Here is a 15,716-nt window from a genome sequence, read left to right on the forward strand (position 1 = left end):
CCCCCCCGCTTTCCCCGTCCCCACGAAGTTGCGCCACAGGCGGCAAAGGCAGAAGAATGAAGGCGTTCAAGCCACAGGCATTGTTACAGCCTGACGGAGGGATCTTCTGCGTATTTCGGCTTTAACTGTTACCTCCTCTCAAGCATGGAAGCTGGAGGCACGGAGAGCCAGCAAGGAGGGTGTCCCATGCCCTGGGTGCCCTTTTCCCTGCATAAGGGCATTACCTGGGCCTTGGGAACTGCCGCTGTACGCTCTGCGTCCCTTCACCAACGCGCGCTGTCAATCTCACAAGGAATTGATAGTCCTCACAGTCACCAGAGAATCGCCCAGGCTTGTTTTTATTTCTTGTAGCTTCTACTTAGGGTTGGCTGAATATGACCAGGCCAAAGATCAGTGACATGCACGCTGAATTACTTGAAGCCAGCAATATCTCTGTTGGATGCACAGAAGTGTATACTGTGAGGAGGCCTGCTGCAGCTTTGTTCAGGGACCTCATTCCTCTGATTTCTAAATATAAAAAGGAAGGCAATGTAGGGATTATTGGAGCAATTGAATTATTTGTGGGGTTGCTTCAGGTCTGTGGCTATTGCATATATTCTGCCATATTACTGGTAAAGAACAAACATCTCCCAATTCTGCTGAAAGACCCAGATTCTTAATGTCGCTCATGTCTGGCCTGTCTCGTCGGAGGCACCAAAACAACTTTCAAAAGCCACTGGTTTTGAATAAGTGCCAATTTCTGGCCTGCCTTTATGAGGATGCTGGGTGCAAGACCGGGAGGAATGCAGCTGCGGCTGCCAGCTGTTCGGGCAGAGATCTTTGTGCACCTGCTGCATAGGAGCGGTCCCGCCCTGCAGCTCCCCGACTCACCTGGCCTCCAGTATCACGGCTTTTGGCTCGCAGTTTGTTAACCTGACTTTCGGCAATGTCCGCTCGTTCTTCAGCCTCTTCCAGCTCATGCTGGGTCTTGCGGCATCGTGAAAGATTAGTGTTTGCCTGTTCTTCCTGAAAGTCATGTAGTGCCATCAGTGGCGCAGTCGTGGACTGACATTGCCCCGGTACCGTTAACCCAACGCCCCGTGGCTGCTGCACCTCAGTAACATCACCTGCTAGTTAACCCTCACAGTCACAACCCCACATTGCCAGCACTCCGTGCGTTTCTAGCTAGTGCTGTCAACAACATGGGCACTTAGCTGGGGGCAGAACAGTTAATCCTACTCAGTTCCAGCTGGGAAAATTGGCTTCTGTGGCTCCAAAAGTGCAACAACTCCAGGATAATTACAGCTGTGCGTGCTCTGTTGTGAGCCACAGGTCTTTACAAGGTAAGGAATATTCAAAGGCTGTGGCCATAGCTGCCCTGTCAAACTGAGTATTCAATTAGTTTAATGAACTTGGGAACTGTGGAAATCCCCACCCAGGGCCCACAGAGATTTAACAAATCCTGCACTCACAGCTTCCTCTGCCTGTTTCTTGTATGCTTTCACTTTTAACTGCAGCTTGTCCACCAGGTCCTGGAGCCGGAGAATATTTTTCTTATCCTCTTCAGACTGTGGGAAGTGAAAATCAAGTCAACCTCAAAGACGGACTGAGGTGTTTCATGTATGAGGGCAGAGGGTTTGAAATACCTGGTAAGTGAGCTCCTTCAGCCTTCGTTCATACTTGTGAGCGCCTTTAAGTGACTCTATCCCTTGTTTCTTCTCAGCATCAAGCTCATTTTCTAACTCATTAATCTGAAACACAGTATCATGGTGAAGACAGCAAGCTGCCAAGAGTGGCTGCTGGTCATGTTGTAGGATGCTGGGAACCAGAGTTCTGCAGACTAAAGCTGCAGAGAAAGTGCAGGGCAGCTTCCTGCAGCTGCCTCTTGGGGCCAGACTAGCTCCACGCTCAGCATGCTGTACTAGTAGTGACACGGCGTGTGAATCCATAGTTATTTATAGAATGAACTTAGCTGTGCATACCTGGGGCATTTATAATAAAAATTAGGCTTAAATCTGTCAGATAAGAGGAAATCAAAGCAGGGAAGGGAGGGTTCTGTTAATGTTCACCAGGTAAATGGGGAAAACCTGTTTCATTTGTGACCTCCAAGTCCAGCTTATCCTCATGACTAGCCCCTAACAACCTGTCATAGCTCCGTGCCTCTTCTGCAGTGTATATAAGTCAAACCTGGACACCAACGTTTTTATTTCAGCCAGGATATCCCCTTTCAAAGCTAAAAGCACTTACTTCCCCATCAGCTGTGCTGTATTTTGGAACAGGAACAGCTGAAGAGCGCAGCGAGTGAGTCAGGTGAATGGTCCGTCTAGTCCAGTGCTCTGCTGCGGGGGGTGGCAGCAGCATGCACTGTTTAGGGACAGCATGGAAGCCTGGGCACTATCTACTCCCCTCACACTTGTCCAGCTTCCACAGTCATTAGATTAGAGGTGCAAGATGGCATATCTGTGCCTGTTCCCTTAAGTATGTCTATAAACCTGCTGATTTCTAATCCCTTTTTGAACCTCCTGCCATCTGCCTCCACAGCCTCCCATGGCAGAAGGTTCAGAATTTCACTGACCACTCCATAAAGTATTTCCTTTTATTTCTTTTAAACTGGTCTCCAGGTGAAGATATCCCTGCATCGTGTGTCCTCACTTCCCATATTGTGCATTTTGATGAATAACCATTCAGAATACATCTCGGTCACTGCTGTCATGATTCTGTAAACTCTGACCTCACGCCCCTCAGCCATTCCTCTCCAAACAGAAGAGTCCTAGCCTTGTTTGTCTCTCGTTATAAGGCTCCACCCACTCAGCTGCCATTCCCTGGCTGCTTCTCTGTCAGGTCCTTCTTGAGTCGGAGAGACCAGAACTGCACGTGGTACATTTAATAAAACGGCAAGTGATGCTCTCTGTCTTGTCCTCAGCACCTTTCCTAATGAAGCCCCAAATTTTTTCTCTTTTGGGTTTTTGCTTCTACTACACATTGAACAAAGAGTTTCTGAGGCCTGTCATGGATGATACTGAGGTCTCCTGGCTGAGCTGTAATTGCCAGTTCCAAGTTCAACCCCAAGTAAGTATGTTTTAAACTATTTTTCCCTAGATAAGTTACTGTATATGTCTGCCCTGATGTTCGTCTGCCGCCGTTTTTGGCCACTTGGTTTTTATGAGCTCATTCTCAAGTTCCTCACCCACTGTGCAACGCTTGATTACTCAGTGTAACTCCTGTCAAACCCACCGGAGATACCTGGGGTTGTCCCTGTTGTAACCTTCCCAAGAGGTTCCAGCAACCAAGGGCCCACTCAGGAGCTTGACCTTGGCCTACCCTAATCTTCACCATACCCTCGCCTGTAGTTTCTGGAGTTGCTTCTTTCCACCCTTCAGTGCCAGTTGCTCGGCTTCATCCAGGCGGTGCTGCAGGTCCTTCACCGTCTGTTCCAGATTCCTCTTCATCCTCTCCAGGTGGGCGCTGGTGTCCTGCTCCTTCTTCAGCTCTTCGGCCATCATGGCTGCCTGGTTGTAGTGCACAGCTCTGTTACGAATATGCCTCCCTGTCCCTGGCAGTTCTGTGCCCTCCCTGGGAGCGATGCCCAGCTTCGCATTTGTGTACGGCTCCCCACATCCTCAGCCAGTGCCCATGGCTACGCTAAGGGTCTGTCGTGTAAAGAGGATCCCTCTTCCTCAGTATCTGTATTTCTAAAACTACTTTACCTTGGAGAACAGGCAGGGTCAATGACAAGAAAAAAATAATTAAGGTGTGCAAATTTTTCAAGAGTCAGTGGAAATTAGGGGCATCCTGAAGTATCACCAGCTAGCACTCTGCATCTATGGGCTCCCAAATGATTTTTAATATCTGGCCATTTGGTGCCTGAACTTGCCAAAGAGTCAGACTCCTAAGCAGCTTTTGCCAGTAAAATAGCCCCAGGTATCTCAAACTACAATGAAAAGCTTGTGCCTGCTGACATCTTCAGCACCCGGCATGGATGGCTGTCACCAGCGTGATGGGGCAGAGAGGGCAGAGAGGAGCCTGCGGTTCTGCCGCTGGCAGGAACCAGAACTAGACGCAGCACTTCAGGCCCAGGTGCACCGTGACTTGATGCAATAGTGTAATCATTTTCTGTTTAATTTTCATACACCCTTCCTAGATTGTCCTAAGATTTGTTTCTTCTGTGGAACTGCAGCCTTGTTTAAATGAAACACATCTAGTCTCTCTTTTTATTTCTTACATGTCTAGCATTTGTATAGAAGCACGTATGATTTTAGTCTTAATTTCTGCTTTTCTGTGCTGTGCCTAAACAGTACTTGGTTCAGGCTACCCTTTTCCTGTTACAATTTTGCCACCATCTGTTCTATCCTATCTATTACATTTATCCTGGAAGCAAAAGTGAGTGTGGGTATGGGGAAGGGGAGGCAGGATACCTCTTCAGTACTGACTGCTGGCAGAACATGAGTAGAGGAGGTCTTCCAAGGCAAGCAGCAGGGCAGAGGCTGTGTGAGGCTTGTGTGGGAGGGACTGTGTGTCACCAATATTTTCTGTTCCTGTGTTAAAGAACTGGTTCTCCTCCACGTGATTGCTGCTTTTCTAAAGTGTAAAAGTGGCTACAGTATTATAAAATGAAAAAGAGGCAAGCAAGAGGACTCACATCTGTGATTGCTTTCTTTGCTTTCTCCTCTGCATTTCTGGCTTCCTGAATGCTGTCTTCAACTTCATTCTGTAAATGGGTAATGTCCACTTCCAGTCTCTTCTTGGTGTTGAGGAGGCTTGTGTTCTGTTGGGACAGTCCAAAGACAGGTCATTCCCACCCCATTTCATGCCACTCCCACATGCCTATTTTAAAGGAGATGCCAAATACCTGTGAGTGGAGGAGCTGCACTCGCTCACTGGCATCCGTCAGCTCCTGCTCAGAAACCTTCCGGGCTCGCTCTGTCTGCTCCATAGCAGCTCGCATCTCCTCCATTTCTGTTGTTATCAGATTGTTCCTACGCTCTACCATAGCAAGCTGCTCCTTCAGGTCATCATTCTCTCTCAAAGCATCATCCAAATGGACCTGGGAATCCTTTAACAGTGAAAGCACTATGAGGCTCAGGCAAGTAGAACGAGTGGAAAAGACCTGTAGGACAGTAGCCCTTGTGGTTCCTACCTTGAGTTGCCCTTGCACGGATTTGAGGTGCTTCTGTGTCTCTGCTACCTGACAGTTGGCATGGTTCAGCTGTATTTCCATGTCATTCAGATCTCCCTCCACCTTCTTTTTCATCCTCAAAGCATCATTTCTGCTTCTGATCTCAGCATCCAGTGTGGTCTGCATAGACTCTAATACCCTCTGGTGATTCCTCTTCAGCTGTTGAATTTCCTCATCTTTCTCCGCACTCCTTCTATCAGCATCTGACTTCACCTGGTTCAGCTCCAGCTGAACACGTAAGATTTTTCCCTCTTCATGTTCTAAAGAGCCCTGTCAGGGTTGAAATAATATCATTTGTCTCTCTAGTGTCCGTTACTGGGAAATGCCCATGCAGAATTCTGGCGCTCTGCAGGCAGTAACACAGATATATTTGCCTTACTGTGGACCTTTAGAAAAGGCCTAGCACTGAAAAAGCTGACTGCGATTCCCATACACAAGAGTCGTTATACCTCAGCTGGATAATAATCAGTGATTTAGGAATAAGACTCCTTAGGAAAATTCCTCTAATGCCACAAGGCCTGGGCCCTGAGGGCTATGTTGACACTGCAGAGATAACAAAACATGTGAAAACATAAAATAGGACAGCCAAGCCTCATGCTCAGAAGAAGCTTGCCTTCTCTTGCAACTCCATGCTGAATTCTGCTTAGGGGTTCTGCACTTAGCCCCACCCTGGTGACTGTGTGGGCATGTTCCCCTTCCATACAGCCTTTTCTCTCTGATGCTCATATCATCTTGCTTCAGATGTCTGGGAGTTAAAAGCCTGAGGCTGGATCTTTACATTCAGTGGACAGAAATAAGCACATCCAGAGAATGAAACAGTTGATGTAACGTTGGCATCCCTTTTAAGAACAGACCCTCCAGAGATGCCTGTTTCTCCTTTTTGACTCTAGAATGAGCCTATGGTGACTAATTCAGGATTAGATTGATGACATTTAGATGCATAAATTAGAGCAGATGGATTTGCCTGGCTATTATAACTCTTGCTCCTACTGCCTGCCCATCTAGTGAGATCTAAGGATTAGCGATGTCAGTTGTTTTTACTTTTTTTTCTACCTAAGGGGAGTTACAAGAGAAAATCAGGTGAGGCTCTTCCTGGTGGTAGTCAGCAAAAAGAGAAAAGGCAGCAATCAAAAGCTGATACAAGGCAAATCCTGACTGCATATAAGGATAAAAATGTTTTCCCATGAGAATGATGCCGCATTGGAAAAGGCTGTCCAGCAATACTGTGAAATTTCCATCCCTGGAAATTCTAAAGCCTTCTTAGACCAGGCTTTGAGCAACCTAATGTAACTTTGAAATTAGCCCTGCTTTGAGCAGGAGGTTGGACTGAAGACCTCCAGAGATCCTTTCCAACCTAAGTTGTGTTTCTTTGAGCTATGCCCTAGGTATACCATGGGTAGCTCCATGAAATGCTCTCAGAGACATTTTGTAGAGAATTGGATATGGTCAGAGAGAAGTAATAAAGGCTTTTCCAAGAGACACTCAGGGCAGATAACAGAAGGCAGAACCCAGACAAGAGGGAACTGAAGGAACTGCAATCTAGCATAGATTGGGAAAAAAAGGTAAGATTTAAAGTTACAAAGAGCTGAGGGGTAGCCAAAGACAGTAAGGAAGACTGAGAAATCATGGAATTGTGGGATCTGATATGCAGCTTGTGTCAGCAAAGCATGTCAGTGTACCAGTGGCACCTCCAAGGCTCAGCTGATCCCTAGCAACCTCTCTGTGCTCATCAGAGCCCATGTTCTGTGAACTGACTCCTCTTTCGATGTCTCACTGGCTCCCATTCATTGAAGCTGGAGGAACTGAAGAAATATATCTTAATTCTCTTCAACGTTCAGCTTTCTTTGAACAGGAGGTGACATTGAGAAGACTTTTAAGTATGGATTAGACCTGCTCTGAAAACATGCCTGAGTAATTTGACTAGAAAACAAAAACTGTCAGAGTTTTGAAATACAAATGACCTTTCCTCAGCCTTTCACAGGAGAAAATTCAAAGAGGTGGTGCAAAATGAGCTCAATTTTAGTCTGGGACTGAGTGTTTTTGTGCATGTTAACACAGCGAAGAATGCCACATTGGTACAGGAGAGGAGCAGTTCCTATGGTATTTGCTCTGCTTGTGCTTTTGTACTGCACCTTGTGCGTTGTGACAGTATTAGGATAAACAGGAATATATAATATCCAAATTTTGTCCATTCGTGGTCTCTCTAAGAACAAGCCCCTTTACTGAGGACACTTGCCTCTGCTTCTTCTAATGCTGCTTGAAGCTCACACTTTTCTTGCTCAGTTTGCTTCTTTGCTTTCTCCAGTCCATGGTTAGTTTTTCCAGATTCAGCAATCTGTTCAGTCAGATCAGAAATTTCCTCTGCAACACAGAAAACACACACACTTACCTCATCTTAGATAATGCTGTGTGGCAATGGGAGTGATGGAAGAGATAATGATGTAACATGATGCAGCAGCAAGGGGGAATAATAGGCCTTGTCTCATGTGCAATCTTTATTTCTAATTATCTGGTATTTCCAGTTCAGTGTGCAATTTGAAAATGAGAGGGACCAACTGGAGTGAGCTCAGAGGCTAATATCAACTTCCTCTGGACAGTGGAATTACATCTCCAGAGACAGTCCTGTCTGACTGGTCTCCTCATCCTCAGATACTCCCCAGGAATCATTCAGCTCACTAAAGGGAACTGAGTTGTGTTTCCTTTATACAGTTCATTTGCATATTAAATGAAAATTTGTTGTGCCACAGCTGCACTGTTCTCTAATAATCAGGAGATAGACAACAGGCCTCCAGATTTTCTCTAATGTCAGTGACTGAAGTGGTCTGAAAAAATAGAGAGTCTGGTTTCATCATAATTTCTGTCCATTCAGTTAATTTAGTCCGTATCCATGAATGGGATTATGATGGTGTGAAGGAGAGGGAATACCATGAGAAAGTAGGATGCTGTAATGAGATGTAGGCATGTGCTTACGTGTGTGACTTTGTGATCAGATTAACAGGAAAGTCACCTAACCTGAGCTTTGTGTGAAAATCATAAAGACCAAGATCTTGGGCAGGGGCAGAGCTCTGGTAGCCCAGAAACGTGAAAGCATCTTAGGACTCATGGTTGATCCCAGCTGATAGAGATCTGAACTTACGCTGGAGGTTCTTGTTCTCCCGTCTGATAGTCTCAGCCTGGTCAACCATTTCTTCATAGGCATTCTTCATCCGGAAGATCTCAGTGCTAAGAGAGCGAGACTCCTTCTGGACAGCTTCCAGCTCAGCCTGACTCTCCTGGTACTTCTGCTTCCATTCAGCCAGGACCTGGCGTGACAGGAGCATAAGAATGACGCATTCTGCAACACTCCTGTCTCTGCATGTTTGCAGGACGAGAACCCAAGAGGCATGGCCTGTCTCACAGTCTTCTGCTTTGGACTGTTCTCTGCCTGTGACAATCAATTCACTGTGATACGTACTCTGGCTGTTTTGGTGGAAGCTACTTAAATTATCCTCTTCAGCCAGCACTGGTGCACAGCCCAAGCTCTCAGGCAGGAGTTTGGTTTGACACAAGCCTGGACACAATGTGGTTAGTCCGAATGAGGCTGTATGAGCCTTTTTACTATTGCAGGAGCCAGTGGTCTTGCACTCAGCCCACAAAGAAAGATTGTGTTTTATGGGTTGTCTCCTGAGTTTGATAACACAGCCCTTCAGGGCATCTTTTTCATCACGTTCACCTAATCCACTCACACAAGGCTGGGCCAAGGCACAGGGCTGTGCAGTATCACCTGGTCAAACAGTGTTGATTCTTTTAAATGTCACTAAAGGCAGTGAGGGCTGGAACTGTGTAAAGGAGTCTAAGGCTCTGCCTAGCCCAAACACAAGGCTGGCAGACTAGCACCAGGTGAAAGTCAGGGCTTGTTAGGGTGCATGTGAATACTTGGTTAGTCTGCTTGATCAAAGGAGGTATGGATCCCCCAAGTCTCCCTCATGAAGACTTCACGCTTTTTAAAACTATCAGAAAGCTACTTTATTGTTTGCTGCGGTCATCTGGGGTTACTCGCACTGTGACATATTATTACTATATGTCCTGTTATGTGCCCTTTACCATAGCTTTGCTTTGGATAAAATGTAATTTATCTCACTGTGAGTGCAGAACTTTTATAATTTCATAATTTGGCCTGGCCTATCAAACATCAAACAACGTTCAGGTCTGGCAGGCTCTTTGAATGTACCTTGTCAAAATTCTTCTGCTTTTTATCAAAAGCTGCACAGGCTGAATTTGACCTCTCCACATCAATCATGAGGTCATCCACTTCCCCCTGCAGCCTCTGCTTTGTCTTCTCCAGTGAAGCACACTTTGAGTTGACAGCCTCAATCTGCTCCTCGGACTCCTGCAGGCGCTGAGCAAGCTTCTTTCTGCAGGATGAGACAATCAGCGCTGAGAGAAGGAAAATTCTGACATTCTAAGAAAATGTCAGGAGGGGAGTTTGGCATGGGAGAGATGGGCAGAGAGAGTGACACAGAAAGCTGTGATGGTGTGAACAGAGAGCATCGATAGAAGCCTGGGATGACACAGCACACTGGAGCAGTGCATAGGCTGGGAGAATACTTACCCAAGGGGTAGACTATGCCAATGTGGAGGGGAACCAGAAACACACTTTGAATGTTGGCAGTGGCAAAATCAGAATGGTAAGTGTGATTTTTCAACTATTATGATTAAGTCCTTAGTTAATGCACCGGAATTCTCCTTTCTGTAGACACTCCCAAGCCTCTACTCCTTCTCCTCCTTTAAACCACTACTCGCTCCCCTTTTCAGACCTCTGCATATTCCCACTACAAGTGTATTCTGTTTTCCTCCAGTGCCTTCTCACATTTATACTTAAATAACCTACTTGCTCCAGACCATCCCTCCACGTACTTGGCCTCCTCCAGCTCCTCCGTGCGCTGAATAGCGTCTGTCTCGTATTTGGTTCTCCACTGGGCCACTTCGCTGTTGGCCTTGGACAGGGCGCGCTGCAGCTCCCCCTTGGCTTCCTGCTCCTCCTCATACTGTTCCCGGAGCAAGTCACAGTCGTGGCGAGCAGACTGCAAGGCGTGGGCCAGGGCGTTCTTGGCCTGGGTAGTTAAAATTATACAAAATGTCAAAACATTAACAATTTGTGACTGGAATTTCTCGCTGTATTTTTATAAAACTCCACACCTCACTGCCCGTGTGCAACAGCTGCTAGACTAACAGAAGGAGCAAAGGGAATAACGTTAGGGACTCTGTGTTTCAGACTTGATGCTATTAAAAAAGATCCCATCTCGTCTGGGATACTGTCCCTCAAACATGTCTGCACCAAGTGCTTAAGGCAAAGACACAAGAAATCCAGCAAGAGGCAAGGTGGGAATTACCTCTCAGGAACTTTCCCTGTAAGATTTTCAGGTAGAGTTTGATGTTTATCTGAACGTGGAAGGAACTTTAAACTGTTTTGTCGTATCTAACCCTGGGTACACCTGCACTCCTGCTCCCTTTCCTTTTTTTGGCTGCTGCTGTTTTCTTTGCCTCAGGGAATTCCTGTAGCAATAAGGTATGAACACAGAGCTATTTTCATTCAATTCTCTCATGTTTTTGAACTTCAGAAAGCTTGATGAGAAGGACTTAAACTGTATTCCTTACTTCATTTCTAATATCTCTATGTTATACTCCAAAGAATACTTCTAAAGTGTCACTGTTCTGATGCCACCACCTTCATCTGAGGAGAAATCTTTATTGGTTTAGCTCATTGATTTATTTTACAGTTTGTTGGTCTAAATTAAAAAAGTCACCTTATTTTCTTCCTCTAGTTGCCTCTTCAGCTCTTCAGTCTGCTGAGTGAAAGCATGTTTGCCTCGACTGCACTGAGAAATCAAGCACTCCTTCTCCTCCAATTGCCGAAGAAGTTCACCTAACAAGAAAACATTTATTTTTTTAGACAGAGATATGAGACATAAAAAATGAGAAGAACTAGCCATATGGAAAGTAGTTGCAAGGTATAACGGGGTCAAATGAAGGGAGAGTAACAACTTCCTTCCCACCAGTAGGAAAAAGCTATCAAAGAGAAATGTTGTACTGGCATCAAAGGAAAGGGGATGAACTGACCACAAACTCAGACATTCATTTTGATTGACAGTGCTTCTTTTGGTTTGGTTTTATCTTTCCTTGGGTGGAGTTTCTCTGACTGCCACCAGGAGGAAATTCTACAGTCTGAGTTTTGTTCAGATCACCCAGTGATGGATATATTACAAAATACCCAGGCATTCAACAGCATATTTAAGTACTTGGCATAGGACTATTACAGTTCATCTAGGGACACACCATTCTCAGTCTGTAGGTGTCTTTTCTGTGTGTTCAGATCATTAATTAGTCGCGTATGTTCATCATCTTTGGTTCTGACTTCATTGAACTGGTCTTCGAGAGCTCGGCACATCTTTTCCAGATTGCTCTGTTAAGAGATAGAAAGAATATCCTTCAGCTCACCCACTTGTTCAGAAGAGCAATGGTAATGATTAGAAATGTCTCCTCCTGTGCAGTAACCTTGGCCTTGGAGATGGACTCCATGTTGCTGGCCAAGTCGTCAATCTCCATCTTCAGCTCACTCTTCTCCTTCTCCAGCTTCTGCTTCACCCGTTGCAGGTTGTCGATCTGCTCCCCAAGCTCAGCGGTGCTGTCCGCATGCTTCTTCCGCAGGGCGGCAGCCGTCGCTTCATGCTGCAGCGTGGCCTCTTCGAGGTCGCGGCGCATCTTCTGAAATTCTGCCTCACGCTTCTTGTTCATCTCAATCTGAGCTGCCGTAGCCCCTCCTGCTTCCTCCAAGCGCTCGCTGATCTCCTCTAGCTCCCTCGAGAGGTCAACTCGCTGCTTTTCAGTCTTTGCACGGTTTGCACGTTCAGCCTCAATTTCTTCCTCCAATTCCTCAGTTCGAGCCTGTGAAAGTTAACTGGTTAAATGAGGACTTCTGAATAGACAGATTTGGAATTATCCTTAAGGAATAAAGAGCAAAGGTTCCCTTCCATTCGTATCAGCATAGAGAGTGGAGGACCACTAGAAGTTTCACTGAATTGTGTCCTAGGAGATGCAATATTCAGTTTTGGAAAAACAGTGAATGTAAAATCTGACGTTTAATTTTTTGTTATAGCTCCGAATGGATTTATTATGTTAGGAAGGACTAATATTGCACTTTTCTGAAGAAATAGGGGATGTAGTACTGGAAAATGTAAAGGAATGTGAGTTTCTTAGAAATTTCCCAAAGGTCAGGCCAAAACAAAGTAGTGTCCTCTCTCCATCAGCAAACAAGATGGAAGGAACCCTGAGATGAGCAACCGTGGGATAACGGCACTGCAGAGAGCTGCATTTAGAAGGTGAGCTCTGTCCTGATCACGACAGATTATGTCACATTCTATTGTTTTCTTAGAAAAGTAATTCTCAGTGGCTTCACTACTGTTATAACGCAGTACCTGATCCATTTTCAAAGCCTGCCATAAACTTCACTTAAGAAATTCCTTAGTTATGTATGATTAGAGGCCAGAGCTTCCGTTCCCTGAGATGGGAACAGCACAGGGCTGTAACAGAGCCAATGTTAACTGTTTTATTCATGTGTGGGAAAATATTTCTTTAGAGCAGTGTAAGAATAAATATCAATTAATTCTAAGGAACTTGTGCTCGGCTACTAAAAATATCAATAACTGTTAGACTTTACCTGAAGTTCCTTAATTTTCTTTTGCAACTGAGAACTTAGAGCCTGCTCATCTTCAATTTTACTTTGCAACTGGCTAATTTCAAAATCCTTTCTGTTAAAGAACAAGAATGCAAATACAATATGGTTAAGATAAAATCTGAATTTTAGAATTCAGAGCATAAAAAGTCAGTGCAATACTTTTTTAGCCTGTCATCCATCTGTTGCTTATAATTCTCCAGATCCATGATGGAATCCTGAGACATTTTCAGATCTCCTTCCAGTTTTCTCTTTGCTCTCTCAAGGTCCATTCGCACTTTCTTCTCTTGTTCCAGAGATCCTTCAAGCTGAAACACATAAAACATACTTTAAACACAGACATTATACTTTGAAAGTAACTACTCTTGATTTAAAAATCTGACTAGAGTTGGAAATTGATGAACAGAGAAAACGATCAGATCCTGCATATACGTCTCATCTCCACCTTTGCTACACTCACTGCACGATCAGAGCTGCCGTTTTGATTCGGTGTCAGACATTAAGCTGTCCACATCTTGGCTGTGCACAGTTGAATGAAAATTTTCCAGTGGCTGCAGTTCCTAGCATACAGACTGCTAAACATTGACAAACTCCCAGTGTTCATAACTTCATGCAGTATATCCACAGTGCACAGTAAGAGGCCACAAATAACTGCAGCAAACTTCAAACTGCCACAGTTAATTGGTTAAAATGGGGCACAAAAGTCTACAATGCTGAAACACCCAGTGATGAACATAGTTTAAATAGACAGAGAAAGATGAAAGATGTGCCAGATTCCACAGCCTGTCAACCTGCAATGATTTATTAGCTGCAATTATTAGAGCTGGCTTGGCTGCTTTAGGTGTTGCTTATACTCCCAACTACAGATTACTAGTCTCTTCTAACCCATCAGAGCATCCACCTACACAACCCAAAACCTTTTTCTTACATCATCTACTTGCTGCTCCAGTTTGGTCTTGGTTTTGGTGAGTGTGCTGACTTTGTCTTCCTCAGCTTGCAAGTCATCCAGTGTCTGCTGGTGGGCTTCCTGGAGGGCCTTTTTCTCCTTAGTAAGTTTAGAAGTATTTTCATCCAGAGCTGCCATCTCTTCAGTAAGATTCTTAACCTGTTAGACAGCCAGCATCCGTACTATGAGGGCGTGCCTTGAGAAATGGCAGGCTGAGAACACAGTGAGTGCACCCTTGCAAAATCTTGCATGGATGTAGCCAAAATGCTCTCCAGTATTTTTCTCAGTGATGGCAGTGAAGGGAACCTGTGGTTGTAAGGACATCTCTGCTAGTATTGTCTCCACAGGAGGACTGAACGCTGTAACCACAGACGTGGGCTTTTGAGTTCTAACATATATCTTTCAATTCTGTCTCTTCACATTGATTGTTGAGATGTATGTGAAGAGACCTGTGCTTTTTCTGGGAGAAAATGAGTTAATGACCACCTGATATAGACTCTCCTTGCTACATTGACAGTCTGAACCTTAGAAGTCAGGAAGAACTCTCATCGTATCATCAAGTCAATGGAAGGAAAGGATGTCCATGCTAGCAGAGACCTGGACTTCTTAAATGTAAGAAAGAGAATTATAAGGAAAAATTTGATATCTGCAAAATCAGTTCTCCTCAATGCATGTGAGAAAGGACCAGCCTAGCCGTTCTGTGCTGAGCTACTCACAAGCATACTAGTCCTCTGTTACCCACAGGAGACACAGATATACTGGTTCTTTATGACTGCAAATAGCCAAATATAGAATTTCTCTATCAAGCACCATAACAACCTCTTAACTGTTTTTGCACTGTCACAGAAAATGTATTTTTCCTAAAAAGAATTTATGATTTTAACAAAAAATTTCTGTCAAAGGTGATTAAGTGGCAATACCGCTATCCTGCACCTTGGGGACATATCAACGCCATTCAGAGCACTTAGGAATGACCGCAACTTTCCACAGAACTGAAAACTCTCTGGAGAAGAATAATACCCTGACTCCTCTATCACCTTATTCTCTGTTGCATGCTTCTTCTTTTCCACTTTGGCCAGAGTCAGTTCAAGGTCATCAATATCTTTCTTCAGCTCAGAGCACTCATCTTCAAGTTTCCTCTTCTTTGCTGTCAGTTCGGCATTCGTCTCCTCTTCATCCTCCACTCTTTCACTTAGTTCTTTAATTTTAGCTTCCAGCTGGATTTTACTTTTGATGAGTCCTTCACATCTCTCTTCAGCATCAGCTAGATTTTCACTCTCCTGTCAGAACATATTGAAGGCACATTATATTTATCATAAAAATGACAAAGGCAACATAGGTTGTTCAAGCGCCATCTCTAGGAAACTGAGTATCACAAGTCAGGGCAAAATTTCCTATGCAAATCACAGTAATGCACACGATTCGATCATGAGGAAATTGTCCTGCTCAGCCATTGCTGGGAAAGTGGACAATAATCCCATGGTAGGGATGCTTCCTTTCAGCTGGCCAGATGGTTTGACTACAATACCATGCCACAGACTCACAGGGTTCTGTCAGAAGCCTGCAAGGGGTCAGTGAGATAAATCAGTAGGTAGCAAACTGGATTTCATGGAAGCATGATCTTAGATGTGGATTTGTAAAACATATAGCATTTCAAAGTCATCTTTCATAGAGTGTTTGATGATTCTACCTTTAATAAGCTTCTCCAACTCTAATGACACAGGTCAGACTGTGTCTCCCCAAACTTCTTCTCCCGTTTTATTCTCATGGAGCTAACCTGGCTCCCATCATTCTCTAACCTCTCTCTCAGCTAAGACAGTGTCAAGCTTGACCTAAATTGTAGCCTGCAAATTTTACTATAACTAGCATTTTGAGACACATGATTAACAGATGAAATTTTGTCT

General features: G+C 44.7%; 1 protein-coding gene across 1 annotated transcript in view; it reads right to left on the minus strand.

The window, feature by feature from the left end:
* Positions 1-750: 750 nt before the first annotated feature.
* The window catches only part of LOC142065477 (myosin-4-like), a 33,222-nt gene continuing 18,256 nt past the window's right edge, over positions 751-15,716 (minus strand). The window contains exons 21-38 of the mRNA XM_075111672.1: positions 14,850-15,092; positions 13,795-13,971; positions 13,029-13,174; positions 12,852-12,942; positions 11,690-12,079; positions 11,471-11,597; positions 10,942-11,060; positions 10,052-10,248; positions 9,366-9,549; positions 8,292-8,457; positions 7,392-7,516; positions 5,117-5,425; positions 4,829-5,032; positions 4,619-4,744; positions 3,318-3,488; positions 1,626-1,730; positions 1,452-1,547; positions 751-1,005 (exon numbers count right to left, since the gene is read on the minus strand). Coding sequence (XP_074967773.1) covers positions 751-1,005; positions 1,452-1,547; positions 1,626-1,730; positions 3,318-3,488; positions 4,619-4,744; positions 4,829-5,032; positions 5,117-5,425; positions 7,392-7,516; positions 8,292-8,457; positions 9,366-9,549; positions 10,052-10,248; positions 10,942-11,060; positions 11,471-11,597; positions 11,690-12,079; positions 12,852-12,942; positions 13,029-13,174; positions 13,795-13,971; positions 14,850-15,092 — 3,231 coding nt within the window. The remainder of the gene's footprint in view (positions 1,006-1,451; positions 1,548-1,625; positions 1,731-3,317; positions 3,489-4,618; positions 4,745-4,828; positions 5,033-5,116; positions 5,426-7,391; positions 7,517-8,291; positions 8,458-9,365; positions 9,550-10,051; positions 10,249-10,941; positions 11,061-11,470; positions 11,598-11,689; positions 12,080-12,851; positions 12,943-13,028; positions 13,175-13,794; positions 13,972-14,849; positions 15,093-15,716) is intronic.

Source organism: Phalacrocorax aristotelis, chromosome 16 (assembly GCF_949628215.1).
Source record: "Phalacrocorax aristotelis chromosome 16, bGulAri2.1, whole genome shotgun sequence".
NCBI lineage: Eukaryota > Metazoa > Chordata > Aves > Suliformes > Phalacrocoracidae > Phalacrocorax > Phalacrocorax aristotelis.